Source organism: Botryllus schlosseri, chromosome 4 (genome assembly GCF_051294905.1).
Source record: "Botryllus schlosseri isolate E-star chromosome 4, Bs_hap1, whole genome shotgun sequence".
NCBI classification, from domain to species: domain Eukaryota; kingdom Metazoa; phylum Chordata; class Ascidiacea; order Stolidobranchia; family Styelidae; genus Botryllus; species Botryllus schlosseri.
Window position 1 is genome coordinate 20,624,436 of NC_137239.1, and position 27,619 is coordinate 20,652,054.

The window sequence follows — 27,619 nt, forward strand, 5'->3', positions numbered from 1 at the left end:
AGCGAATATGAAATGTATTATTTATGTTCTTCTTTATTATTTCACACTATCAATTCGAATGTTTCTTATTTTGAGTAGAATTTCTTTTATGATGCCTTCGACGCGTTACTTTTTGCTATTGAATAAATCTTGCTGGAAGGTCGAATTCGCTGCTGTGAATGATTGTTCTGTCATGCATCTTCCAGTAGAACTGATGTCCCGACGTCTGTATTACAAGAATTGGTTTATTGTCGTTATAAGATCTGTCTAAGATTGGTTTCTCTGGAAATATTCAATTTGCGCGGGTAATACTCTGAACGCACAACTACATAATTGAATCTAACTGAATAGGTCGATTTGAAAGAATTCCTAGTAAAGAAAGTATATTCCTTCCTGTCATGGTATATTCCTAGAATGGCTTCGCTGTGACAGAAAGTTAGCGTGATCTAGTCTGGCGGTGTGCAACGCGCGAAACTAATCTACACGTGCATTTCGGGATCGACCGTTTCCGCGCCGGCACACATGAAGCATGCGGCTGCGCAAAGTGCGGTGCCCAAAAGATTGACGGCGTTAAATCCTTTGCTCAAAATGACCGTGGCATGCTGTCCGACACCCTCGATATTGATATGTCAAGGCGCCGATTCGTCTTGTCCTTGCAATGGAGAATGCGGTCCACAGAGGAACATAGCTCTCTCCATCGAATAAATATTACTATGAAAGATAAATTCCATGTAATATCAACATCACTGAACCAAACACCAATGCGTTTCATAGAACTGCGTTGCGTTCAACAAACTGCACCTTTTCTAAGGTGTGGGGGAGGAAAATCTTTTCAGGATGAGATTTTTTTTCAGCCAAATTGACCGTAAACTAGTGGTTTCACAAAGTTTTATGAGATCATCGAACCGGTTAGCATTACTGGTTTCTGTCAATCACCTTTTGTAACAGAACTATGCCTGAAGAAATTTGGAATTTGCGAGAAAATAATTGAATCCGACCACTGCCGTAAACCCCATACGCATACCGCACCCGCAATTATAATACACTACGGACGATTCAGCTTTAAAGCACTTCATACATATTTAGCACTAGAGAAGGTAACCCAATCAAGAGACAGACGGCTTTATGTAGCCATCGGAAGATGTATCCCAAACAATAGATCGCAGTATGTAGGAATCTTTATGTAGCCACTACCAATCACAGTAAACATGATCTTGTTACGAGGGGATATCAAATATTCTTTTTTAAATTTCGGTTATGCTAAAACTAAATTTGTCATATCATCGATTGCTATTGCCGAAAATTAAATGCGGTTACTGTGAACATTTATACATCCAGGGGCTTCTTCGCTACTTATTGAGATTTTTGAATAATGAAAAGATAAGAGAGTGCCGAAATGACATGTAGTTGGGGTTGCAAAACAAAAATCAATTAAAAACAAACATGTTTAAAACAGATTCTAATTTAAAACATGTTTTTTTTCAGCCATGGCGTCACGGATATTCAATTGTGACGTCATAATGGATTGACAGTATAGGGTAAATATAGCTCCTTTGACGAAATGCTGGCTGTTGAATCGACTATTTTTAGGGTTCCAACCATCCCATATCGATATATGTCGACTAAATCGGGTGGTACCTGTCCGTAGGCTCAGATAACATGTTTTTTTCGAAAGTATTTACAGAATTATGGCATAATTTTACAACTTGAAAAAAAAATTGTTCTTTCCAAAAGGCCTTTTTTTAAAACACTGTTTAAAACATGCTTTAAACAAAGTGTTTTAAAACACCGTTTGTTTTAAATGGAACCCTAACTGTAGTAGTAACTGTAGTAGTCTTTTAATCTAGCGTTACCGATGCTGCCATATGTCCTCTTTTAAGAGGATTTGTTCTCTTTTTTTCAATAAATTGAAATGTCCTCTTTTTTGGGAATTTGTCCTCGACGCAGCGAACGCCGGAGCTGGCAAGACAATCTACGAAAAATACGGCGCAAAGGGTATTTCGGGAGTAGAGATGAGAAAGATGACTTTTTTTAGTCAACACCGCGAGAGTAACTTAAAAAGCGGGTAATTCGGGAGCCGAGTAAAAGTGATGACCTTTTTGTTAGTAAGCACAGAACTAGAGGTAGAAAATTTTTCAAAATGACCAGTTTTCTTTCGCGGTACTGTAGTTTTCATAATTTGAAAATTTTCCTCTTTTCCGGTTCTCAAAATATTTAATTGAACAGTAAATTCATACTGAAATGAGCCCGAATATTTTCGGCTGACACTCGTCAGGGGTAATCGTCAGCAATCGTAGAGAATTGGTGACGATTAGCCTACACCTGACGAGTGCAGCCGAAAATATTCGGGTTCATTTCAATATGAATTACTAGTCAATTGGGTATTGAAGTTCTGTACCTCCAAGAAGCTCTTCTAACCCTATTTAATCAGACACCGTTGACCGACAATAGGGTTGCCATATTTTGGAAATATGAAAAGAGGACACTTTTTCCAAATTTTCAGACTTGCAATAACGGAGCAAAATACCGAAAAATTGGTATAATTTTTGCACTTCGTGGTCGGTTGACGAAGAAGGTCAACTTTCTGGCTCAGCTCCCAAAATACAGTTTTTCTTTCAGTTTATCAGTTGGTTGACTAAAAAAAGGTCAACTTTCTGGCTCAGCTCCCGAAAAAGCCGTCGGAGCGTTACTTCGGTGGTGATCCACTGTATATCAGTCGAATTTTGCCCTATATTTAACCAAAATTCTCAAAAACGATGACAAAATCTCAAAATAGAGGACATTTGTGCGTCCAGAGGGGACGTAACCCTAGCCTACGTGCATGTAAAGGCGTAGCATACTAGCAATAGAAATGCGTTCATTTCGATATGTGAGGCTTGGGTCGCGAAATGCCAATAAAACTAACGATTTAGGAAGCGGGCTGGCAAACCGAAAGGCCAGAAGAAAAGATGCTGCAATTGCTGCATGTTATCGTTTGAACGTAAACAACACAAGCGATAATCCATCTTGATTGCGGACAATACTTAATTAATTAATTACTGAAACCTGCATGTGACCAGCAGTCAAGTCTGTAGCAACCGCCGGGCCAATTATGAGCTAAAATGGCGCGAACATGCCTCGCACACTGCAGCACGAGAGAGACAAGATCATATTTCAATGTCATTGTTCACCGAGCCCTTCTAGTCCCTCTTTTCTTTCTTTTGGAAAGGTTGCAGCGGAAAATCAAAGAAGAGAGCGTCATAAAATCGTGATTCCAAATTACCGCCTTATGTAGCTTTAATGCTTCATATTGCGCTGGAGGAAGGTAGCTCGGTCGATATGCTTGCAGCCGTTTCGTATTCGAACCTAACCGCACCTGCCATATCGGTTATTTTGATATCTATTGTGCTAAAAAAGCTCAGACCTGTAACTGTAACAATGTTGTGAAAATGGGTGGCGGCATGTTCGATATGCGAGCCTATTCGGAGCGTAGAATGGTCATTGGTCAAGTCATGGAAGTAGATATGGCACTTTCCATTCCAATTTCACGTTAACTGTAGACTGTAAACTGTATAATGATCGCGTACTTTCTGATAGCTCTCGTAGAGCCTTTCCAGTATTGGAGCGCGGCTAGGAACCGAGTCAATATATGTAGCTAGGATGAGAATTTTGCAGGCAGCGAAACATTTTCAGCCGTTGGTTACGTTATTGATGACAGCTAGAACGCGACATAAGTATATATTTCGCCTACCGACAAATGTCACTTCATTTTCATGGCTAGTTCTTTTTTTGTTGCCTTCTGTTGATTCAGTGCACAGCTGTGCTGTAGTGCAGGTGTGTGTGTACTGTGTAGTCTACCTTACGACTAGGGCTGGGCAAAATCGAGTACCTGAGTGATTCGATTCTGAATCACGTAAAATGCTTCGAGTCGAGTCGAGTAATCGAGTATCACTCATTATGACGTCATAGCAGAATATTATTTGTCAAAGTTCAAATATGTACCTTTTAAGCGACCACAAAGAATATAATGCCTGTTATCCATCATATTAAGGATACTTTGTTATATTTTCGACCATACCGATTTCATTGCACTTGGTGACAATATTGTGGGATGATCATGACTTCAGAAATGTGCTATTTCCAGTAACGTTCGTAGCTTTGTACTTCATGTTTCGTATGCTACGATACGGCCAATCAAGGTTTCAAGGCTTCAACAGTGAAATTAGCATAAACTCGTTGATCGTTGATAAACTCCTCGTTGATAAATCAACTTTCAGTGGCGAGGAGCGTATCATTTCAGTACTCGAAAAAATCGTCTTTTACTACTCGACTCGAATCATTAAAATTAATACTCGAATCAGATTCGAGTACTCGAATCATTGTGCCCAGCCCTACTTACGACACGGGTCCGCGAACTGGTTCCAAGGCTGGTACAAACCTCCTTGTTTTGTAATGTGATTGCTGTTGGTATGTAATTTTAACAGAAAGTGTGATTGGCTGCGTTGAGCGAAAGCTGCGTGCGCGTTAATTGCAAATCGCCTATATTCATGCTGCGGAGTATATATTTTTAAGATAACATGGAGCCAATGTCTGTATCTACTTGATTGTCACGAAACACACCTCGCGGAATAAGGTTTTCCTGTATTTGCGTCCATACAAACGGAGTATCGCCAACGCCTTCAACGCGAACCGGCATGTCTGTTCCCTCGCCACCCTAACACAGAGACCACAGCCGTGCTATACTAATGCGCAATGAAATATTATTATTAGTTGCAATATGTTGCCTATTTATTTGTTGCCTTTGTATTGTTTCTGACATTACTTCAGTATTTGTGTAGTCGGCGAAGCAACAGTCTTTACTACGCGGAGGCTTCGATTTTGAGTCGTGGCAACAAAAGGCTAAGGACCATGGCTTTAGGCAACTACAGCTTATAGATAGACCTATATTTCACAATAACCTATAACGGTGCTTTTCAACCTGTGTGACGGTTCGCACTTGTGCGAATGAAAAAAAAATTGCAATGCGAATGACGAAGGAGGTGCGAATGAAAATCCGAACCAAGTGCGAATGAAAATCGTGAATAATTGGTAATTTTTTTTGTGACGTGGATAATTCAAATAAACCTAATAGGTAATTTAAGATCAGTGTAACTTTCGTAGTTGCGACGCAATTGTAAAAACTTGTTTAACTTACGACGCGCCACTATAATCGTAGCTCTCACAAGCTGTATAGTGAATTAATATTTTCACATTATAATTATTACCTAACCAAAAGCCTGGTTTGGAAGCTGGTGTAGTGGTAGATGTACTGTACAGTGTACACCATGCAGTACAGTATAGCAGCCCATTTGAGCCTGCGACAGGCTGAAGAAATGACGTCAAATTGTCTTTCTGCTTTCTTTCGCTAAACAATCATCAATTTCGTTCGTGTTCGTTTAGCGCAGTGGTTCCCAACCTTTTTCGATTCATCACCCCCTTTTCAAGCTCGACGCCGATCATCGCCCCCCAGATTTTGTGTACCGAAAAATCGGTATACAAACTGTAATGATCGGCGGGTTGACTAAAAAAAAAAAAAAAAAGGTCAACTTTTCAGCTAATTGTCGAATTTTGCACTTTTGCAACGAAATTTCCGTGGGTTGACTAAAAAAAAAAGGTAATTTCTCCGACTTGACTCCAATATAGCCGTTTTAACGCGTCATCGCCCCCCTATCGCCCCCTTCGCTATTGTCGCCCCCTTTGTCCATTTTCGCCCCCCTATCGCCCCCTTCGTCATTTTCGCCCCCCTAGGCCGCCAAATCGCCCACGTTGGGAACCAACCACTGGTTTAGCGCGAGGCACGAGGATGGTAGAAAATACCATCATTACAGATACAGACTCACATTTGCAAGTTACTGTAACGCAAATTTTTAACCCTTCAAGAGTTATTAAAGTATGCACCGCAAAGGGTATAATTCTTGGTCGACACGGTGCCAGAGCTATGTGTTAATATGTATGCAATATTTGTTGATTTTATTGCAAAAAATCCTGCGATAGTTTTTACATATCCAAGGTCACTGTGTTGTGTACTGTAGCCAATAAGCGAGACACGCAGAAAATATGGCTTTATCATGAGAATCCATGATAAGAGTTGTCCGACTGGTTTTTCTGGAAAACATGGTCGAAGACCGTTGGGATGAACTATAGTGTAGGGGTCTGCAACGAGCGAGTTCAGGCCTATGAGACCCTTCAATTTCGAGGCCAGCCCCTTCTGCGTCGGGGCACATGAAGACGTAAAGTTTTGGTCAAAAAACCGCTGATACAATGCGAGGCCAAAACATAAGCGGCGACAAGACCTTGGTCTAAAAATGACCGACGCTGGATGGCCAAATCTTCCGATATGGATTAGATATGCTCCGTTGTCGGCACGGAATAGTACAGTTCTTGCAATCTGAGTAGACAGTGGTACAACTGCGACACGCAGAGGAATTTAATTCGCCCTAATTTGAAATCGCGTGCTGTGTTGGGTAGAATTGTGGTGTGCCCGTTCTGTATGTCATACATGTCCGTAAAATTGTAGCATACAACTAATATTAAAAATGAATTCATTTTCATGAGTGAGGCTCGGGTCGCGAGATGCCACAAAACTAAGATTTTCGTGGTAGTTTAAAAGCTGCTTTACCGTTATTACACTGTTATGAATTTTCAAGTTTGATTGAGCTAAAGAGCAGATCACACAGTATCGTGAGTTCTTGTACAAAACCCAACTACATTGTTTGTCCGAGAAGGGTTTTAGTGAAATAGTTGATACCTTAAGCTACATAGTAGCCAATTTGTTGCACATCTGAACAAAATGTTGTTAAGTATCTTCATCTTCTTTTTGTATAACAATTTTCGATTAGTTTGTGCGAATGAAATTTATTTTACAAAAAAAGTGCGAATGGAGCTCAAAAAGGTTGAAAAGCACTGACCTATAATATATATAGCCCTCTGCCACATGATCAGCAATCCCCCACGCAATACGTAGCACGTTTCTTCCGTTTGTTAGAAGAGTGATCAACCAGAAATATATATTCAGTTATTATACTCGTGGCAAAATCAAAGATGCAATACACGAGCTGTAGCAGACCGTCGGCTTTCGGCTGTGCCTACACAACGCTGGTGAGTTATTCATGCGAATTGCAATTCTCTGCTGTCCGCACATTTCTTCGTACGTTCATATATATATTTTCGTGCCAAGATATTACACAATTGCAGTGCGCACATTGGGTTTTTCACATGTTCCATCAATGAAGAAATATCCATTCGACATGGGTTTGATATTCGTATCGTTACCGTACTTTTCCATTACTGGTAGTAAGTGACATAGAAGCGAATATCCGAAGCAATTGATTTACATTACATCCTACATGTAGTACACAGTACACACTGCGTGAATAGTTGGTTTCTTGTCACCATTAACCAGGTTAATGATTTGATTTAGCTGAGACAAAGATGCTTTATGCGCGGACTCTTTGCTAACGAATGGATGACCTCTCTTCCAATATAGTAATTTTTTTGCAGATGATATTTGGCTCGCTATTTCTGTTCTTCATCCCATTCGTGTTCCACCCTGGAATGTTTGTCGACACAATCAACCTGCGGGGTGGTGAGTATACCGCTGTACTTGTAATGCGAATTACTATAGCCACATGAATTGGTAACCAACTTGGATATCGGTTTCGCGAGCAGCACGTATCACTGAACAATGAACATTTCATGTTTTTCAGTACGATTTCCTCATGAAAATACCGAAGCACACACATGTTAATAATTCGAGAATCGAAAATCCTTTAGTATATAGTGAGATAAAGGTAACTGAAATGTGGCGAAACACACGCTGTGTCCTGAAATAGATCTTTTGGTACTCGCAATACCATTTTAACGTGTTCGTCAGTTATTCTGGAAGAAGAAAAAAACGACATTTTGTGAGATTCAACTCACGGCAGCTTCCCATGAGCGACAAAAATTTGAAACCATGCTTCCGCAATCCGCATAGGCTACTATATAGGATTATCTTCAGCATTGATACATAATGTCGATAAAATGTATGTATCATCAGACTGAAACTGATTTATCTCATGTTGGAAATTGCCAGAAACATCAAGACATACATTGAATTGAAGGCGATGGCAAAATTAATCAACTCCAGTCGCGTCCTGGAATCTTCCAATGGTTGTCTCTCCTCATACATAGGCACTAGGCCAGGAGTGGGCAAACTTTTGAGCCCGCGGGCCGCATACAACATCTGAATCCATTCGCGGGCCGCACTACGTAAAATTGGGATTATAAACCAAAACGCAATATTGGTATTTGATTATATAGTGATGACATGGAGTTAATATATATGCTTATTTAAAACAAACCAAACATTGCTTCGATGATATCGTACACGTGTCAGAAACAGTGGCGAGATTTCATAGGCTGGTCGACCTCAATAACCAATTTTTCAAAACTCTAGAGATAAAAGTCGGTTGTCCCGATTCTTAGAACAGGATTGAAATTTAAATTTGTGAGCATCGATCTGCTCATAGATTTACTAATCGCACTTATGGTTCAGTTCCAGGACACGCAATGCTGACAGCATCATAACCATGTTAGCTTCAAGCACACTTCTACTATGTGTAGATAAAATACAAGTATCCAATTCTACGCATACAGAGAACGAATCTACCTAAGACGAGCGCGAATCGATTTTTATAAGCACATCACTGAGATAATTAAAACTGGAGTTGTAAATCTGATCCGAATAATGTCAATCTCGTTTAGGATTTCTTTGATGTTTAGCAGTTGAAACCTTTCAAACTGGGTGGGCCTTTAGATCGGGCTGTCGCTCCCGACATTAAACATAAAAAAATAATATAGGAAGTATTTACCTTAGAACAATGGTTCTCAAACTTTTGAAGACACGACCCCATCCCCCCTTATGATGGTGAAAGACTTCGCGTACCCCATATCGTCATATCACAAAACGTAACCAGGACGCTAGCAAACCTAACGGGTATAGTTTCATGGCATGGAAGATTACCACTGTGGATGAGAGATTTTTAAATATGAAATTCCGACTCAATACAGAGGAGCAATTATGAATTACATTTACACATAATGAAAATTTGTCCAGTAGAGTCGTGATGTTAATTCAATTCGTCCCCATCAACAAATTTTCAAATGACGTTTTCATTCAGTCCATGCCCCGGCGTACGAGAACAAGGATGTAAACAAGGAAGTGCGAAGACGCAATGATTGAAATTCGAATTGACGATCAAGTCATTACTAAACCATTAAAAACTTATCATACTTTTTAGATTTACTGGTGGATGCCGAAACGCAGTACACGTCAATATGTATCGTATGCTTTGGATCGCTATTCCTCGCCATTCTCTCTGTCTTGTGCGTTACTGGAATACAGATGGTACGTTTGCAGTCATGTCCAGAGGCTAGATCTGCTATGAGTTCTAAATTTCCCGGTGTCAATTATTCGTTGACGAGAGCGATAAGGTGGATCCGTATGGAAGACATACTGTATTTTCGTTGCAGGACCGCGGTGGGTTGTTGGTTCCATATTTGATAGCCGAGAGTCTCCTCGCCTTACTCGTCATCACTGCTTCATGCATCATCATCTTTTACATCAGCGCGATTGATTATTTGCTACGGAATATAGGCTTAGTACCTAATGCGGTTGGTATATTCACTTCGATTACACTAGCAAGTATGCCGATTGCCGGCCGAAGGATTCAAACGCTCATTTTTCCAGGAAAGGATTGTGGTTATCAAAGCGGTTGTGGTCCTGATGATATTGATGATCAACTGGATATTTGTGAGTATTTGTTTGTTTGGTATTCATGGTGTTGGCCCACTTCTACGCATTTTGTAAGACACCGTGGGCGTATGAGTCGAAAAAAAATTGAAGGGAAGGGGGTAATTTTTTACGAATTTAGCGGAATCCCCCATATCCATCGAGCCTTTAATTTCAACACCACCCTTTACACACGATTCATAGACGCACACACACCCTTCCGTAGCGACCTAAATCCGGTATTAGACAATCGATTCACGAACAAGCCTCAAACCATTGAGAATCTGATTTGTAGTCGCGCGAACCGCGAACATTTTTTGTGATAAATAATTGAAATTATCAATAATGAAAGTACTTGTAAATGCATTGCAGATGATCACTGATCAAGTGGTGCCTTCGAAAGTTAAGGAACGTAATAATAAATCTTGAGCATATGAGCAATTTTCACGCCGCACGCGGTTAACAGGTTTCAGGAAGTTCTAGCAGGTTGACTTTGGCTGGGTCCATTATTATTTATTGCTTCCTTTAAGCACGTTCCTACTTAGTGACCTCTGGTACAGATTGTTGCTACTCTAAGGGTATTGGAATAGATCACATGCACCAGACCAAACAAAGAAATACTTCATTGGTCAGACTCGTGCGATTTCAAATTCGCACTTATTCACGGGGACAATATTTTAATGTGCGAGTTGCATTCCTACCGCGGAGGTCTGATTGCAAGGACAGTACTATATTCGGCGTCAGCAATTGAAGGCTCCATCAAACACGCGGCGATTTTTATCGCCGTCAATCATTCTGGGAGCGCACTTCGTGGAGTCGCATTTCGAGGGTAAAGGCCGATACCTAATAGTCCCCGATTCGCATTCTACACACCACTACACTAAAGCATCCAACTGTCTCACGCAATGCTAGGAAGATCCCTTTCGCTCATGATTATAAAATTATGCGCATTTTTTTGAAAAAAATGAGTCGGGAGGGTTTACCATAATAAAACTAGAAAATACAGCTATCTAAATCACGAGACGAACAATTTTTGGTTGAATTCACCTGCCCAAAAATACTCTATATTGATTTACGAAAATTCACAAAAAATGTGGGGATGACCACTTTCGCCCCCTGGCTATGCCAATGCTGTCACTATGCACTGTTTAATGCGGATATCCCAATGAATACGCGTTTGTCAGTGGCGAGATAGCGCAGTGGCATAATCCGCGGCTGCAACACCAATGGTTTGCGGGTTCGAGTCCGACCGGGGGTCGACTTCAGAATTCCTATACCTAAGTGTTGCAGGTTTATCTGGGCTCCTCCTCGCCAACTCATCGGCGTAAGCGGTGTCTTACAAAAAGCCTAGAAGCGGGCCGTACTATAAGTCGGCAGTTACGGAATTAAAATGAATGATATCGGCCTGGTGTAAATGACCGTAGTAGTCGACAAACACCATGAATACCCCAAAACAAACAAACGTGTTCGTTGTTTTTCAGATCACGCCCGTAATCATGGTGAGCATCCACTGCCACCATATTTTTTCGGGAACCGTCGGGCAAGGCAGACAGCACCAACTGCCTTTCAACAGCTACTGAACTACAATATTCACTAAGAGTACTATGGGGTGAATTCGCTGTCGAGTCTGAAATCTCTTAATGAACAGTCTGCAGTATGTGTTTTGTGGTGAACAAGTTTACAATGCCTGATCTTTTAGGTTCGTTGGATGGTTATTTCGTTCCAGTAATCGATTCTTTTTTGGTGTCTTTATGTAACGCCTCAGAACGCGTACTTTTCATGGTGCTTTGAGTTAACATGCGAGTGGTCGCAGGGCGTCTGGATTCGTAGTTTCTCTCAATTCTCTCTTGATTAAGTTGAGGTCACAGAAATCTGAAAAAAGTTAATGGTGACGATAAGCGCCTACCAATTCGGCGGAACTGGTTCGATTCCCGTCGGAGGTTTATCTGGGCTCCTCTTCCCCCGCCGTCGCCGTTCCTAGGGCGGCAAAAAAAGACCCGAGAGAAGAATGAAAGCACTCACAAGGAATGGAAAGAGCTATTAGAAAGGGCCGCGGCGTCAAAAAGATCAACAACGAAAAGAATTGTGAAAAACTTGAAAAAAAAAAGACAACAGTGGGCGCCATGGAGATGTACGACAACTTGATTAAATTTTTAGTTCCGTTACAAATGCGATCTCTGGTGAGTGGTGATGTGCGTCGTGGGGAGCCAGTCGATTATAGACGAGCCGTATAGGGCCTACTTAACAATAACATCGAGATGTAAGATGTAACCCATGGTCGCTAACTATGTGTCAAACGTTTTGGATTTTCATTAGCTCGCGGTACGTTAATTAATTGTAGGCCAGTCAGTAACTTTTGCGGAAGAATGCAGTATGGTTTTAAGATGCCTATATGTAAAGAGCTGATGTAGTAGTTCTCAACCGAGGTATCATTTGGAATGATCGAGGGGCACTTCGACAGCCCCTCCCCAAATGTTGGACTTGGGCTTCCAAGAAGGTGATCAATTGAGCTCCTGGGGAATTCGCCCTCAAACCCCCTTTTACGATTGGCGTGTATACCATAGCTAGAAGTCGGGTGTTTCTTTATATCAGAAGCCAGTGTGTATCTGCTGTCTAGTCGCGCCAGGCGCACAACTTTTTCCAGTCATGACTGAATTTTGCCAATAACATTGGTAATTGTAAATATAACTATTAATATTTGATCCAATCAGGTACGTGAACAGATTTACTGGTAGAGCTGAGGGAGGTGGTGTCTTTGAAAATTTAGGCCACCGAATTAATTACATACAACTTCTCCTGGGCCGTTGTTGCATGGATACTTTCTTTCGTATTAATTACTTTGTTGCATGTTGTCATTTGTGGCCGCTCGTCTGCTATATTAGAGTCAAAAGATAGGTTACGGCCAAAATGTCGTGGACATTTTCGGCCTACATTTCCTCGCGGCCGATAACCATATAAAAATCATAACATATCTGGCGACTACAAATCGCGCGAAGCTCGAAGAGCATTTTCAAGTTGAATAAGTTTCTCTAAAAATGCTTTGTATTTTATGTTGATTGACAGAAGAATTTTGGGCTTCCTTCTAGCTCACCCACCAATTAGGGGGTGGTCATGGCCGTGGGTGTTGCAAGGCTGCGTTTTAGTACTTCATGTAGCTTAAAACCGATAGCAGCTGGTTTTATGTATTTAGAACCCGGTGACGTTGCGGTTTCTGGTCAGAAAAGCGCGTCTGCGTTAACGCACGCAAAATTCGTCAAGAGGCACCCGAATACGGCGCATCACAAACCAGGTGTACCGTTGTGATACAATAGACAGCGCATTGTTTCGCTAATTTGCGATTATTCGAACACAAGGCGAGTTTGTAATACAGTGCGATATTGGAGGGGTACTGATGCCCTGACCAAGTCTTATAACTCGATACTAGAACGGCCGAAACAGGCATTTCATTGTAACTTCGAAGAATAGTAAAAGTTTACAACATTATTGGCGTTTGGCCTATCAGTCCAGGGCCATAAACTGTTAACAGTGAGGAAAATTGATATATTAGGAATGCGAGGCAATCGATATCAACCAAGCATAGTTGTAATAAAATGGGTTGAATTTTGAATATGACTTCACTATCACTATGACTCGGAGTGTCGGACTTGACCCTCTGCATCTCGAATTGAAGTGAATTGAAAATGACTCGAGTCAAACACTAGGGCCTACGTAATTGAGATTGCGTCGGAACCTTGTGACTTGGTTAAAAACCAGCGATGAGCATCGGAGTGGATTTGGAGCGGAGTTTTGCCGATTTTGTGACAGTCGGAGTTTACTACAGATATTTTTTCGGAGAATTTCGGAGTATTGTGACTTAAGTCTCCGATATCTTTGGATAGCTCTGACCAAAATACACTATTGATTATGATTACAAACCAAAACACAGACAGTTGACACCTTCGTAAATTCGTAATATGACGGGTAACATGCAAAAATGATTGCCAAGTGCATAAAAGTCAGCCATCTGCACTGCAACTGGGGACTGGAGAGTAAACAATACTATTAGGCCAACCATATTATCACATGTACCATGTTGTACCATGTACCATGCTTGCCACTGTTTCGGATACTTGACGAGATTCATCTGAGTATCTCGGAGTCTGAGATTGAGCTCTTCGGAGTCGGAGGGAGTTTTCCTCAGACACTAAAGTTGTCGGAGGGATTCGGAGTCTCGAAAAGCACTATCCGCTCATCACTGTTACAATCCCTCCCTATACACATCTAGCAATCCGTAATCAGCCGCATGATCACGACGTTTCGCCCGTTGATAGAATATTTAATCGATCGATCATATTGAATTAATTACTCTGACACCCTCGCCGGCAGTGAAGATGCTGTGCTGCCCGAAGAGTTTCGATAGCAGGTCGTGGGCTGTAGCTTGTGCCTACACAACACTGGTAAGTATGTCTCATAAATTTATATTCTGCTCTCCGTACATTCGTCGCTTGTTTTATATGCTACGAAACAACCACGCTAAATGCGTTGAACGTATCCCAACCGAGCTATATCTAGAAATATTGCATTGTGATATTGTTGCCCTTTGTTTTGAAAGAGTCTTCCTTGTTAGTTCGACATTCGTACCATCGCTATCACAGGAGCAGTGTGCTCTAAATATGAGGTGGTGTCAAATTAAAGTAGAATGCGTGAACAACTTTTTAGCAGCAGCCATTTTCTTCAGGAATCCATCGTATTCGAACTAAAGCTAGAATATTTTCACGATTTTACCATTCTGCTCTATCTGTGTGGTAGCGTCGTATATACCTTCTCAACCCTATATGAAAAATTTCAGAAACGCATTTACTTGCTTTTGCACTTTCCCAACGCGATCCATATAGGGATATATGGAATTTTAGACTGTTGTCAGACGGTATTATAAAAGCAGTGCGTTTCAATCTTGTTGAGTACCATCCGTATACTCATTTGTGGGCGAATATTTCATCCACACATACCAACTGATAATAATCATACAAAACGAAAATGAAGGCTCTTAACACTTTTCTATTCAAACGTCCAGCAAGTAGGCTACCGGTTTATCAGTGACTCTGTTGCTGCTGAATCTTTCTGGCAATTTCAAACCAGCTCACCGGGTTAGGTCAACGGTTGTCTCTTCAAGGAGACATCTCTTTTTCTCGCCTTTGATACCATCCAGTACATTAGAGTAGAGAAGTACTGAGTGTAATGGAGCTATTCCACGCCAGAAAAAGTTGAAAACATGCACAATTGTCATCCACACAAGTGTGTATCCTCCCACAGGTTCAAAAGCACTGTTATAAAAGAACTGCGTCCTAACACAAGGTTCTAATTACGGATTACGGTACGTAGGCGACCAGGCGTATGGTGCCTGCGCCTGGTTCGATGAAAAAATAAAGACTCTCTCAACGGACGATAACTTTTAGCCAGGTATATAAGGCTAATTGTGTGTGAAGCAGACTCTCATTACGACTTGCAATATCGATGCATCACTATTACGAAACGTAATGAGCCTGTCAAGCATTACACTTCTCTAGGATACTGGTGTGCAAAATGAAATGTGCATCATCAACAGTGTTATAAGAACAAAAGAATTAAAACATTATTATAACCTGTACAAAAAGATTTTGAATAATATTAATTGTAAATCAGTGTAACTCTTGCTTAAACCTTTCGGTGCCCAGTCCAGAAACGCGAGATGTCACCTAGGAAAGTATGGTATTCCGAAATATTTACTTGGGAATGGAGGATTCCTTTTTTCATATGTGCAATATTTGCAGCTGGTGTATGGCACCGCCTTCCTGATATTTATCCCATTTGTGTTCCACCCTGGAGTGTTCAACTGCGTGCCCAACGAATCAAGTAGCCAACTGAGCCTCCGTGAGTACTGATATTGAAGTTATAGCTATATGTCGCAAACTACTAATCTGTAGTACGAGAGTTCCCAACCTGTGGGCTTTGCGGATTTTTCAAGGCCGGCATGAAAACTGTATCATCTTCAAGTGTACTCCACTAAAATAAAAGTATTACATTGAAATTCAATAAAAATACTAGTACAGCAATAAAGCTACGAATTGAACTTGGGTTTACTTTCTTTGTTTTACATTCGGATTTTTTATCGTTAATATTTTGAGATTTGCGCTATGGCTACCCTGATAAATAGGAAAAGGGAAATATAATATTAATAATCCTAAGCTTGCATGGCTTTAACATATAGCTATTTATACAGTATACATGTACTGTACAATAGGGCTCTTCAAAAATGACTTTTTTTCTCAAATCGTACTGGCTACTTGATGAAATTGATAGGTTACCTAATTTAAGCCTACACACCAAATTTGGTTTAATTCCAGCCAGTAACCGCTTTGCTACACGAGATGAAAGTTTCTATTTATTATTAAAAATAAATAATAAAAAATACGAAAATTTTCTGTTCACCCCATGAAAGTGTTAGGCTGTCTGTATAAACTATGCTCACCAAATTTGGTTCAATTCCAACCAGTAGAAGCGGAGTTATTGCCGTCGAAAAATTTGGATTTTAATAAAATAGTATTTACGGTGACCGATTCTTTGTTTATTTATTATAGTTCTGCTCACCGTAAATACTATTTTATTCAACTCTAAATTTTTCGACTTCAGTAACTCCGCTTCCACTGGTTGGAATTGAACCAAACTTGGTGAGCATAGTTTCTATAGACAGCCTAACACTTTCATGGGTTGAACAGAAAATGTTCAAATTTTTTATTAGTTATTTTTATATAATAAATAGAAACTTTCATCTCGTGTAGCAAGCAGTTACTGGCTGGAATTGAACCAAATTTGGTGTGTAGGCTTAAATTAGGTAACCTATCAATTTCATCAAGTAGCCAGTACGATTTGAGAAAAAAAGTCATTTTTGAAGAGCCTGTACAATGTATGCTACATGAAAAAGGAGCGTGCAAGCCACATTGTGTTTTAGGTTCAACACTCTAGACCACCAGTTACTGTAAATGTAAAGCTACTATTTAATCAAAATAATGTTACCTAATTTTTTCAGTTTTAGTTTTCAGACAGTTTAGATATAATTTTTTCAGAGACGGTGCTATATCACGCAATTCCGGTGTACGAGGCTACCTGTAGTCTTTGCATTGGATCATTCCTCGTCGCCCTTCTGTCTCTATTGTGCATTGTAGGGATACATAAGGTTCGGTTTTAGTAGAGGAAAAATCTCGCATGGGCTGGGCTTGTGGTAAATTCCTCTATTTTTTTAATCATAGGAAAGCAGCGGTTTTTTGACTCCGTATTTGATATTAATGAGTATCTTAGCTCTTCTGTCTGTTGTCAAACCATATTTCGCTTTCAATAATCTCCGTCTTCTGGATGAATTTGCAATGAATGAAGATTCGGAGAATATGGGGCCATATACGGTTGGTAGTCACTTTGATTTCGAGCGGATCTGCAGTGAAAGGATTGTAGCGTGGTCATTTTCAGGAAATGAATGAAGTTATCAATTCGATGAGAGTTTTAATGACGCTGCTGTCGTACTGGGTATTTGTAAGTATTATTTTCATCATCATTGAGGTTATTCAACTATATGCTTCAAGTCTTGATCTGAATGTTATTTTACTATGTTATATCGTGTCGGTGTCATATTCCAACGAATAGTGAGTGTTAGCTATTCTTGAAGTAGGCCTATATCAGTCATTATTCGGACGACAAAAGCTTTTGCTCCTTGGTTCGCATCTATAATATTGACTGCATTGGAATACTGACGTCATAGCCAATTTAGAATTAAGAATCACACGCATTGGATTTTCATGATGTAATTACAGACTCTCTCGGATGCAAACCGCAGTCGGTACTAGGTATAGTTACTTCCTTAGTGTTTTCAACGAATTTTCAGGTTTAGTTTACCAATGGATTTTCTATCTGCAGATTACACCCATCGCCGTGGTGGGCAGACACTGCAACCGACTGATGACACGCAACGCTAGCGGATATGCCAGAGTGCCTTTTATAGAGGGGCCGCCCACTCAAGAATCTCAGCCACGCGGATTTTCTGTGGCCTCGGCTGGCGGGGTTTGAGTTGTCTTTTGGAACGGGATGTATATTGTATGCCTATATATTGTACAGTAAAGAAGATTCCAATACTAAGTTTTTGCGAAGTTCAGAAGTTCGTTATGGTCTCTATCGGCCTAGTTTGTATCCCATCACGACGAGCGACACTTCATTATCTAGTAGCGTGGGGCAGATCGAAATATTCGCTGGTACGACTCCGATCCTGTTTCTTCAAAACTGAATCCGGGTCCGATGCGATTTCGGCTGTTTCCGAAATAGTATGAATCCGCATTCAATCAGGCTCCGCCCAAAAATAAAATAAATCCTGCCAATATCCATCCAAGGAACTTATTATATCCTGTACACCCAGAGGTGTCAAACTCAAATTGCGTCGCGGGCCGGATTCAAACCATCAAATACTTTGTTATCAGGTGTATATAGATAGATAAATAGTGTATTACATTGTACCACGGATCATGGTCGTGGTTATATTCTAGCAAGCAGCGACACCTTTATTCGCGAACAACGGCATTGGCAAAAACACGATCATTGAATGAATATAGATATAAACCAAACCGCTAAAATATGGCTCTAACGACGACATAAGTATGAGCATATTTCTATGCTCATTCGCTTTAGTCGTATAGTCTGGCGCATGAGGTCCTGCGTATGAGGTTGTTAATAATATTAAAATATTTCAGTGGTCTCGTCATCTTGTGTGCCACGGACGCAATTAAATTCAGGAAAATTCATGAAAACGGCACTCAGATGAATATACTACTGGATAGAACAAATTCAGCAACAGCGGGCGATAGGGCGGGGGTCACACGACTTATCAAACAGAGTAAAATGAAGGTTGAGCCTAGTATACACTCATCGGGCAGACTGCGTATGAGGCGTGAAGAATGCAAGAGATTTAACTGCAAACACGATTGTAGTGTTTTTTTAATATTATTTATTCGCGATTCGGGTATGTATGGAGTACGGAGACTTTATGAGATGGAATGACACCGCAGTGCGACCACAGATATTTTAATTATATTACTTGTAAAACTAATATTTTCTTCATTTAAACTGCATATAATAGTTCTGCATTGGCATTCTCGCTTTTGTGAATAACTACGTTTTGATCCATTTCCCCACGAAGTCCGTGTTCACTTTTTGCTCTCTCAAAATTCGGTGCAATGTCACCGACTTGTTTCTAGATGTAACTATAGAGTAGGGTTACCATAGTCCCGTTCTAAGAGGATTTGTCCTCCTTTTTGAGAATTTCGGTTAAATGTACGTGGAAGTTGGCAGATATATAGGAGCCAAGTAACGGACCGACGTGGTTTTCGGGATTTGAGCCAGAAAAACGACATTTTTTAGCCAACCAACGGTAAATCTCATAGAAAGCCAGTGATTCGGGATATGAGCTGAAAAGATGACCTTTTTTTAGTAAACCGACCACTAAGTCGGGAAAAATTTTCCAATTTTTTCACGAATTTACTCCAGTATTGTAAGTCAGAAAATTTTGAAAAAGTGTCCACTTTTCAGATCTCCAAAATATGATAACCCTAAACTAGAGTGACACACCAACGCCGTAGTCGGGTGGTAAAAACGTGTCCTGTGGACTGGATATGCTCAATATTTGTTGTTTTGAGGGATTATTTATAATTGAAGTACAGAAAATCGCAACATTCGTTACAAATGCGCTGGATAATATATAGCAAGTTTCAATTTACTCAGAATTGCTTCGCTGGCCGTATGATGTACACTATATTCTCTAGTAGTCCGACCGTATAAGTAAAAGTATGAATCCGACTCCGGCGAAAAAAATTCAGTGGAAATCCAGTCCATGGACTATCCATGTCCAGCTCTTACCCATGTAAGCTGAAAGCTTTTGTTTCGTTTAAACAGCAAATGGATCTTTACAAGAAATATATTATTGTAATATGCATCTATCTCATAATGTGCAGCCGAAAGTAAAGTTAACGTAGCTGATGTTGAATTTCCCCAAAAGTGTGGTATGTTTGCCTATATAGCGGCCTAGAGAGGCCAACTGTAATTCCCCGCGCAAAGTTCTTTATCCGGAGTTGAAGTGTAACGAACGTGATGAAATATAAGCGTATGTCCAATCTATCAGCTTCAGGGCTCTAAAGGTAATCTGCCGCCCTACGAATTGTACGGTTCACTAAATTGGTGCAGCTCATATTTGATACCTGTCTTATGTAAACATAATCCTCCGTTCAACATTATTATATATTCTGATAGAATAAAGACAAGTATTCAGTACTTTCCCCTTTCGCGCTGAGAACAGGAAGTATACCCTACGCCATGGGATTAACACAGGAATTTAAACGACATGATAGTCCCCAATAAACTAATAAATTTGTGAAGCGAATCATTGTACGGCATCATTTGTTGTTTGCGTGATTCCGAGGGAACGTTCGGATTGGAAGTATTATCATTAGGGCAAGTTTTTGCAACTTTTTTTTACAGCTTCCGGCAGCTTCCTACATACTCGTAAGATATGTAGAATGCTGTTTTAAGCTGTTTGAAGGAATCTTATTGTGCAACTTTTTGCAACTTTTGTCCGTTTTTTTCGTGCAACTCTTCGCAACATTTTGCAACTTTTTCGATTTTTCATGAAAGTATTTTCGGTTTTGGAGAAATACACGGCCAAATTCGACTGAAACACCGTAAATCAGCCCCGAAGTACGGGTATTTTGGGAGCTGAGCCGGTAAATTGACCTTTTTTTTAGTCAACCGAGCAAAATGTGGTCTTTTAGTGCAACTTTTGCAACTTTTGTCAAAAATAAATAAGTAAACGCAACTTTCCGCGGATTTAACTGCAACAAAAACTTGCCCTAATTATCATTGTTTATTTCGTCAACTATAAAAATGCAGAAGGCAGCAATAATAACCATGCGTACAATAAAACGAAATATATTTTTTAAATTTTCAAACAAACGTTAGTGGTTAGATTGTATTGACAGGGAGACCCATACATGTTTTAATGTAATAACCAATTTCTCCCACACTTGAGTAAAAAAATAAAATGAACGGAGAAACGGACACAAAATCACGTAAATATAACAGAGAGACACTATAGGATAAAGGGACAGATACTGATATTGATAGTGCGAATTTTCGTGCAGCTAACAATGAAAATTCCACCAAAGTACACAGTGCGGATGTTGATGTAACATATATGAACCAAAACAAGAACTACATTACGCAATGGTCATATGATATATTCTTAGTAATTGGCAAAGACCTATATTGATTCAGTTGGGTCATGAATCTAAAAATACTAACCGGGTACAGCCACTCGGCTAACCGAATCAGTTGTTCCTAAACTTTTTAGACCGCGACCCAAATCTGAGTTTTGTAGGGTTGTCATACGTCCGGAATTTCACTAAAAAACTCCGTCCGAGAGGAAATTCTAGAATACGCTTTTTAATGTCCGGAATTTTGAAGGCTTGAAGTAGGCTAAAAATGTATTCGTAAATCAACATAGACAACAGATTTGTGGTATTTGAAATTTTTCTTCGCGCCTGGCGCGATTTAATACTTAACTTATGTTGATATTAATATGGGAACGACGGACGGACGGAAAATGCAAATGCGATCAAAAATAAATGGAAATAGCCATCATTTACCGATATAAGTGTAATGGTAATCGCAATTATAAGATAACGGGATATTCCGGGCAGTGGCGTACGAGCATATGCTACCGCCTCTGGCTTTCGCTGAAAATGCCGCCCAAATTTTGAAAGGTCTTGTTGTGTTGAATAAAAAAAAGACCATCACTTCACCTCGACTCACGCATTACCCACCTTTTTCGGTACTTCTGTAGTGTTTAATAATAAAATAAAAGTTGATCACCTTACGTTTGCCGCCCCCTTGCAGCCTGCCGCCCCTTGTGCAGGTTCACAACTACCAAGTGACTGCTACGCCACTGATTCCGAGAGTAGTCTCAGGCCGTTTGGATGCTTATAGTTTAGCCAAAGACAATTGTTCTAAACCTGGGGCTCGTTTTCCTTTATTATGGGGATCGCGAAGATGTTGGACGTCATCTGCTTCCAAAACAGGCCGTGAATAATTCTGGGCAAGCGGAATTCTTTATTAATCAGCCTGTAATTTTTTGAGCTGGACCGCGGAATTGCGGCCGTAAATTGTTGGAAACCACCGGATTGGCATGTGCAATCTACTGGTGTATTTTACAGTAATATATGAAAGAACCAATATTATTGACAAAATTCAGTCACAAATTTTAACAAGCAGATGCATATAGTAAGCCCGCAAGAAGTTGCATCGATTACCCTATGGTGGGCCCAAGATTAGTGCTTTTATGGGCGGAAGGGGGTTGAAAAAATGTTGTTTCGGACCTGGCTACAACACACAATCAGATAACCGCACAGACCTAGCAGTATAGCAGGGCTGTCAAACACACAACCGGCGGACCGGGTAAGGTCCACCAGACGATTTCATCTGGCCCGTGACGAAATCTGTTGCCGACCCAAGCAATCATACCAGAGCTCACATTAGAGAGGGCTCAATTCAAAACCTATGTTTCACTTTCACTCCACTCCTGTGTACAGTCGATAGGCGAAGCTTTGCTAGTGTGACGTCACATTGACTGACTGTGTTGAAATTTTATTGTAAAATCCGCTAGTGGGCGCTAAAGAATGTCCGGAATTTTATCTACAAAAATATGGTAACCCTATTTTAGTGGCATCTCGCGACCCAAGCCTCACACATCAAAAGGCATGTATTTATAATATTAGTTAAATCAGGGATATCTAGACTCGGGGATATCTAGATATGCTACGTGTTTTTCCGGGAACGTCTGACATGGAATGTCGCCCGAACAACAATTGTACGCAACGCAACTCTATGAAAGATGTCTGGCGCACGCGATTTCAAAATGGGGTGCTTTATTTTCCTCTGGGGTCGCATTTGTACTACTGTCTACCCAGTGGTGTCAAACATACGGCCCGCGGACCGGATGAAATGGTCTGGCGGGTCGGAGGTCATTCTGAGTAAATTGTAACATTATTGTATTATACAGCACATTTCCAATGGGAGTAAATGTCGAACATGTTTATCGGCCACATTATAACCATCTATCGACAGTGTTGAGTTCTCACTCAGGTAACAATCAGGAACAAGGTGGTGACATTGACACTGCATTATGGGGAGGCAAAAAGTGCACACTCAGTTCAGAGTTTTCTGGGAAAATGGACCATATCTTAGGTATTCAAAGAGGCGGAAACGACAATTCGAAACTGTTGCATGTGAAATACACCCACTGCACACACTGCTGCTTGCATTACCATGACCCAGTGCTTTTCCACCTTTTTGAGCTCCATCCGCACTTTCTTTGTAAAATAAATTTCATTCGCACAAAATAATCGAAAATTGTTATACAAAAAGAAGATGAAGATACTTGACAACATTTTGTTCAGATGTGCAACAAATTGGCTACTATGTAGAAAAGCTATCAAGCTATCAAGACATTTGATTTCAACTATTTCTCCATGACCCTTATCGACCAAAGAATATTGTTGGGTTTTCTACAAGAACATCTACTAGTGCTCGGGTGGCCAGGTCTTAAAATCTGTTGTGTACTCCTATCCAAAGTACAGCGTATTTTTCACGAGTGAAAAATGATTTCTGGTGGAATCCTTTTTGAGAGCTGACACAAAGGTCGCGGAGGATCCAGTTTGTCGAAAAACCCACATGTTTGTGTTGAGGCTTCTCCCTTATGTCTTGGAACATCAGGTACAAAACGATCAAGGAGAGTAGGCACATTAGAGCTCGCTACCTTGTGATACGTTGCTCCAACTTCTGTCACGCGAGTATATGAGAAGAGCAAATAAACTCATGATACTGTGTGTTCTGCTCTTAAGCTCAATGTAACTTGAGAATTCATAACAGTTTAATAACGGTAATGCAGCATTTAGACTGCCACCAAAATCTGAGTTTTGTGGCATCTTGCGACCCGAGCCTCGCCCACGAAAAGGAATTCATTTTTAATATTACAGTTGTATATGCTACGATGTACGGACGTGTATAACATGCAGAACGAGTCCACCACAATTCTACCCAACATCAGCAATACAAAACGTGTCTGACGCACGCGATTTCAAATTACGGCGAATTTAATTCATCTGCGTCTCGCAGTTGTAATACCGTATACTCAGATTGCAAGAACGGCACTATTCCTTGCCGACAACGGAGCATATCCAATCCATATCGAAAGGTTTGGCCATCCAGCATCGGTCATTTTTAGACAAAGGTTTTGTTGTCGCTTATGTTTTTGGCACCGCATTTTATCAGCGGTTTGTTGGCCAAACCTTTACGTCTTCATGTGCCCCGACGCAGAAGGGGCCCTCCTCGAAATGAATGAGTCTCATAAGCCTGAACTCGCTCTTTGCACAACCCTAAACTAGGTCATCCCAACGGTATTCGACCATGATTTCCAAAAAATTCCAGTCGGACGAATCCTATCATGAATTCTCGTGATAAAGCCATGTTTTCTGCGCGTCTCGCTTATTGGCTACAGTACCCAACATAGTAACATTGGATATGTAAAAATTATGGCAGGATTTTTTGCAATAAATTCAACAAATATTATATACATATTAACAGATAGCTCTGGCACCGTGTCGACCCAGAATTACACCCTTTGCGGTCCATACTTTAGTAAGCCTTGAAGGGGTAAAAATTTGCGTTACGGTGACTTGCAATTATGAGTCTGCGCCTCGCGCTAATCGAACAGTTATTGTGGAAACATGATGATTGTTTAGCGAAAGAAAGCAGAAAGTCACTTTGACGTCATTTTCCAGCCTGTCGCAAGCTCAGACGGGCTGATATACTGTATGTCTGCCACCACAACAGCTTCCAAACCAGGCTTTTGGTTACGCAATATTTATAGTGCGAAAAATGTCACTACGGCTTGTGAGAGCTACGATTAGTGGTGCGTCGTAAGTTAAACAAGTTTTTACAATTACGTCGCAACTACAAAAGTTACACTGAGCTTAAATTTCCCATTAGGTTTATTTGAATTATTTCACGACTGAAAAATTAACAATTATGAACGATTTTCATTCGCCCTTGATCCGGATTTCCATTCGCACCATTCGCATCACCTTCGTCATTCGCTCTGCAATTTTTTTTCATTCGCACAAGTGCGAACCGTCACACAGGTTGAAAAGCACTGCTCTGACCCATTAAAAGGAACCATATGCCCCGGTCTCCAGAGAAATCGAATGGTGAATTGGTGATACAAAAATGATGAACAAAATTCCAGCGCCCTCGTTTACAATCTCTTATATTCGTCGCACCACAAATACGAAGGGTCAACGACGCGTCACGATTGAAGCAAGGAGAACATTGAAATATTCCAACTTAGATCGACGTTAGAGACTCTGTTTTAGTGATTTACAACTGTATTCAATCGGCCAATCATCGCATTTTGTCGATTCCATTGTTTGCGAATAACGGTGTTGCTATAATAAAGCCCATTCAGTGGTCGGGAACCTATGGCTTGCGAGACATGGGTATAAGATATGGCTATTTGCCAAATATTTATTTTTGTATTGGATTGATCAATATTGCAGAAACTTGTTAGTAAATTTTCATCACGACCAGAATAATTATTTTCGTGGCAGTATAAACATGTATTCCATAGGTAAAGACAATACCTTCATCTGGTTTAGGGGCTCGGACCCCCTCTTTTCAAAACCTCAAATTTAAGTTACTGTCGCGCCGGCGAACAATATCACTCACGAATTCGATGAACCCGACTCGAAATCTTGGATTGCACGATACGTTGATTGATGAAAGAGAATAGCAGACATGACGACGTTCTTATACCAGACTTGGACAACTGGAAAATTTACAGCTTTTCCGAATTAGATATGAATTAGAATTTGAGCTACACAGTTTTTTCCAAATTCGATTAGAACTAGAATTAGAGCTACACAAGTTTTTCAAAATTAGATTAGAATTAGAATTACTGAATTCTCAAAATCCTGGAAATTGAATGAAATTAAATGGGAAATAAATACACCAAAAATCAATTCATATCAAATCACAGAGCATTCCCATTTCCCATAACCATATAAGAATGGATAACGTCGGTACACCAAACTTGGCTCGATTTGTACTATTCCAGGGGTCACCGCAATCGCGGCCGGCGATCTAAAGTTGTAATTTTGGAAGAACGCGAAATAAAGCATTTTGAAACGCTAAAATTGATTTCAGTTTAAAATTATTGTTGTTGTTTCAAAATAAGCTATTCGCCGGTGCCCAACAACACTATTCCACACTACCTGAAACGGCTTCGGCGGGCAACAGCATTCCATCGATGGAGAGTCAGCTGATATCAATAAGCAATTAAGCATATTTCCTTGACATGCAATGGCCCAGACACTACCAAGACCGAAACGCTCAGAAAACGGCATAGGACGTTCCCACAAGATCAATCTTTAGGATGAGATGGTCTTTCAGCTAGTAGCATGTCTGACTAGCCCCGATATCGATTCATTAGTCACTGGAAAGCGTTGTCGGGTATCGTGCGCAGGTCATAGTTCAAAATAAAGTGACGTTTATGATAGGGTTACCATATTTTGGTGGCACAAATTCCGGACGCTTTAGCCCCCACTAGCGGATTTAAAAATGACGTCAAACCTACAAAGCTTTATCTATCGACGAGAGGTGGTCACGATTCGGTTCAGGACTATGTGTTAGTGCGTTGTAAGTTGTAACCAGGGACGAAGTCACATTTTTCCAACCTCCTCCCGCCCAAATAAACACTGATCTTGGACTCACAGTAGGTTAATCAATGCAACTTATTGGGGCTCACTATATGCATCTGGTTTCTATATGCAGCCAGTTGTTAAATTATTTGTATGAATTATGTCACTATTATTGGTTCTGCCATATATTACTATATAATTTTGATCCTCTCTCCACCCACGTGATCAGCGTTAGCGGTAGGGCAGGTGAAGGATGATGACTTCGAAAATGCAAGGATTGTACATCGTTAAGTCATGTTCATGTCACACTGGTGAGATTATTTTAGCCTAATGCCGGTACCCACTGCACCACTGAGCTATATAAACACCGCACACCCGATGGTTTCCAACCTTCTATGGTTGCGACTTCATTTCCAATTTGAAAATGTTCCGAAGCCCAGCTCTAAATTTGACGAGCTGATTAGTGATTACTAATCACATTTCAGCACATTTCCCCGGACTTCACCGGCCTATTGTGGAAGCTGATTACGTTCAACAACTTCGCGAACCCCAGAATAAAAGCACTCTACCCCCAGGTTTAGAACCACTATCTTTGAATAAAGCATCGAAACGGCCCAAACCGACTCTATGAATATACCGTTATCTTGTAATTGCGATTACAATTAGACTTATTTATGCAAATGAATGTTATTGAATGTAGTCCCAACATTAAAACCAATATCATCATCATCATTGGTTTATTAGCAGGGTTGTAACCAAGTCACATGGTTCCGAGTCACGAGTCAATCATACTTTTGTGGTTTTGACTCGAGTCGAGTCGAGTCATTTTCAATTCATCACAGACTCGAGTCCGAGTCCAAGTCACCGTTTAAAGGGTCAAGTCCGAGTCATGGTGTTATGACTCGAGTCGAGTCCAAGTCACAGTATTGAAGTCATGTTCAACTCATGTTTTCAATCCTGCCTGGGTGATATCGAATTCCCTGTTTGCGAAACATGCTCATTTTGTCCCTATCAGAGTCTTGGCACGTGTTTATTTAGGCAGATAACGGACAGG

At 40.5% G+C, this 27,619-nt stretch overlaps 2 protein-coding genes across 2 annotated transcripts; both read left to right on the plus strand.

Moving 5' to 3' along the window:
* The first annotated feature begins 5,795 nt into the window (after positions 1 to 5,795).
* LOC145437345 (uncharacterized) lies at positions 5,796 to 11,554 on the plus strand. Its single transcript, XM_080314548.1, has 6 exons — positions 5,796 to 7,095; positions 7,498 to 7,582; positions 9,279 to 9,385; positions 9,511 to 9,651; positions 9,728 to 9,790; positions 11,251 to 11,554. The coding sequence occupies exons 1-6, from the start codon at positions 7,039 to 7,041 to the stop codon at positions 11,347 to 11,349; spliced, it is 552 nt and encodes a 183-aa protein (XP_080170674.1). The 5' UTR covers positions 5,796 to 7,038; the 3' UTR covers positions 11,350 to 11,554.
* A 2,457-nt stretch (positions 11,555 to 14,011) lies between these two features.
* On the plus strand, positions 14,012 to 17,911 carry LOC145437354 (uncharacterized). The gene is made up of 6 exons (XM_080314562.1): positions 14,012 to 14,205; positions 15,559 to 15,658; positions 16,852 to 16,961; positions 17,035 to 17,184; positions 17,249 to 17,311; positions 17,693 to 17,911. The coding sequence occupies exons 1-6, from the start codon at positions 14,140 to 14,142 to the stop codon at positions 17,840 to 17,842; spliced, it is 639 nt and encodes a 212-aa protein (XP_080170688.1). The 5' UTR covers positions 14,012 to 14,139; the 3' UTR covers positions 17,843 to 17,911.
* The last annotated feature ends 9,708 nt before the right edge of the window (positions 17,912 to 27,619 follow it).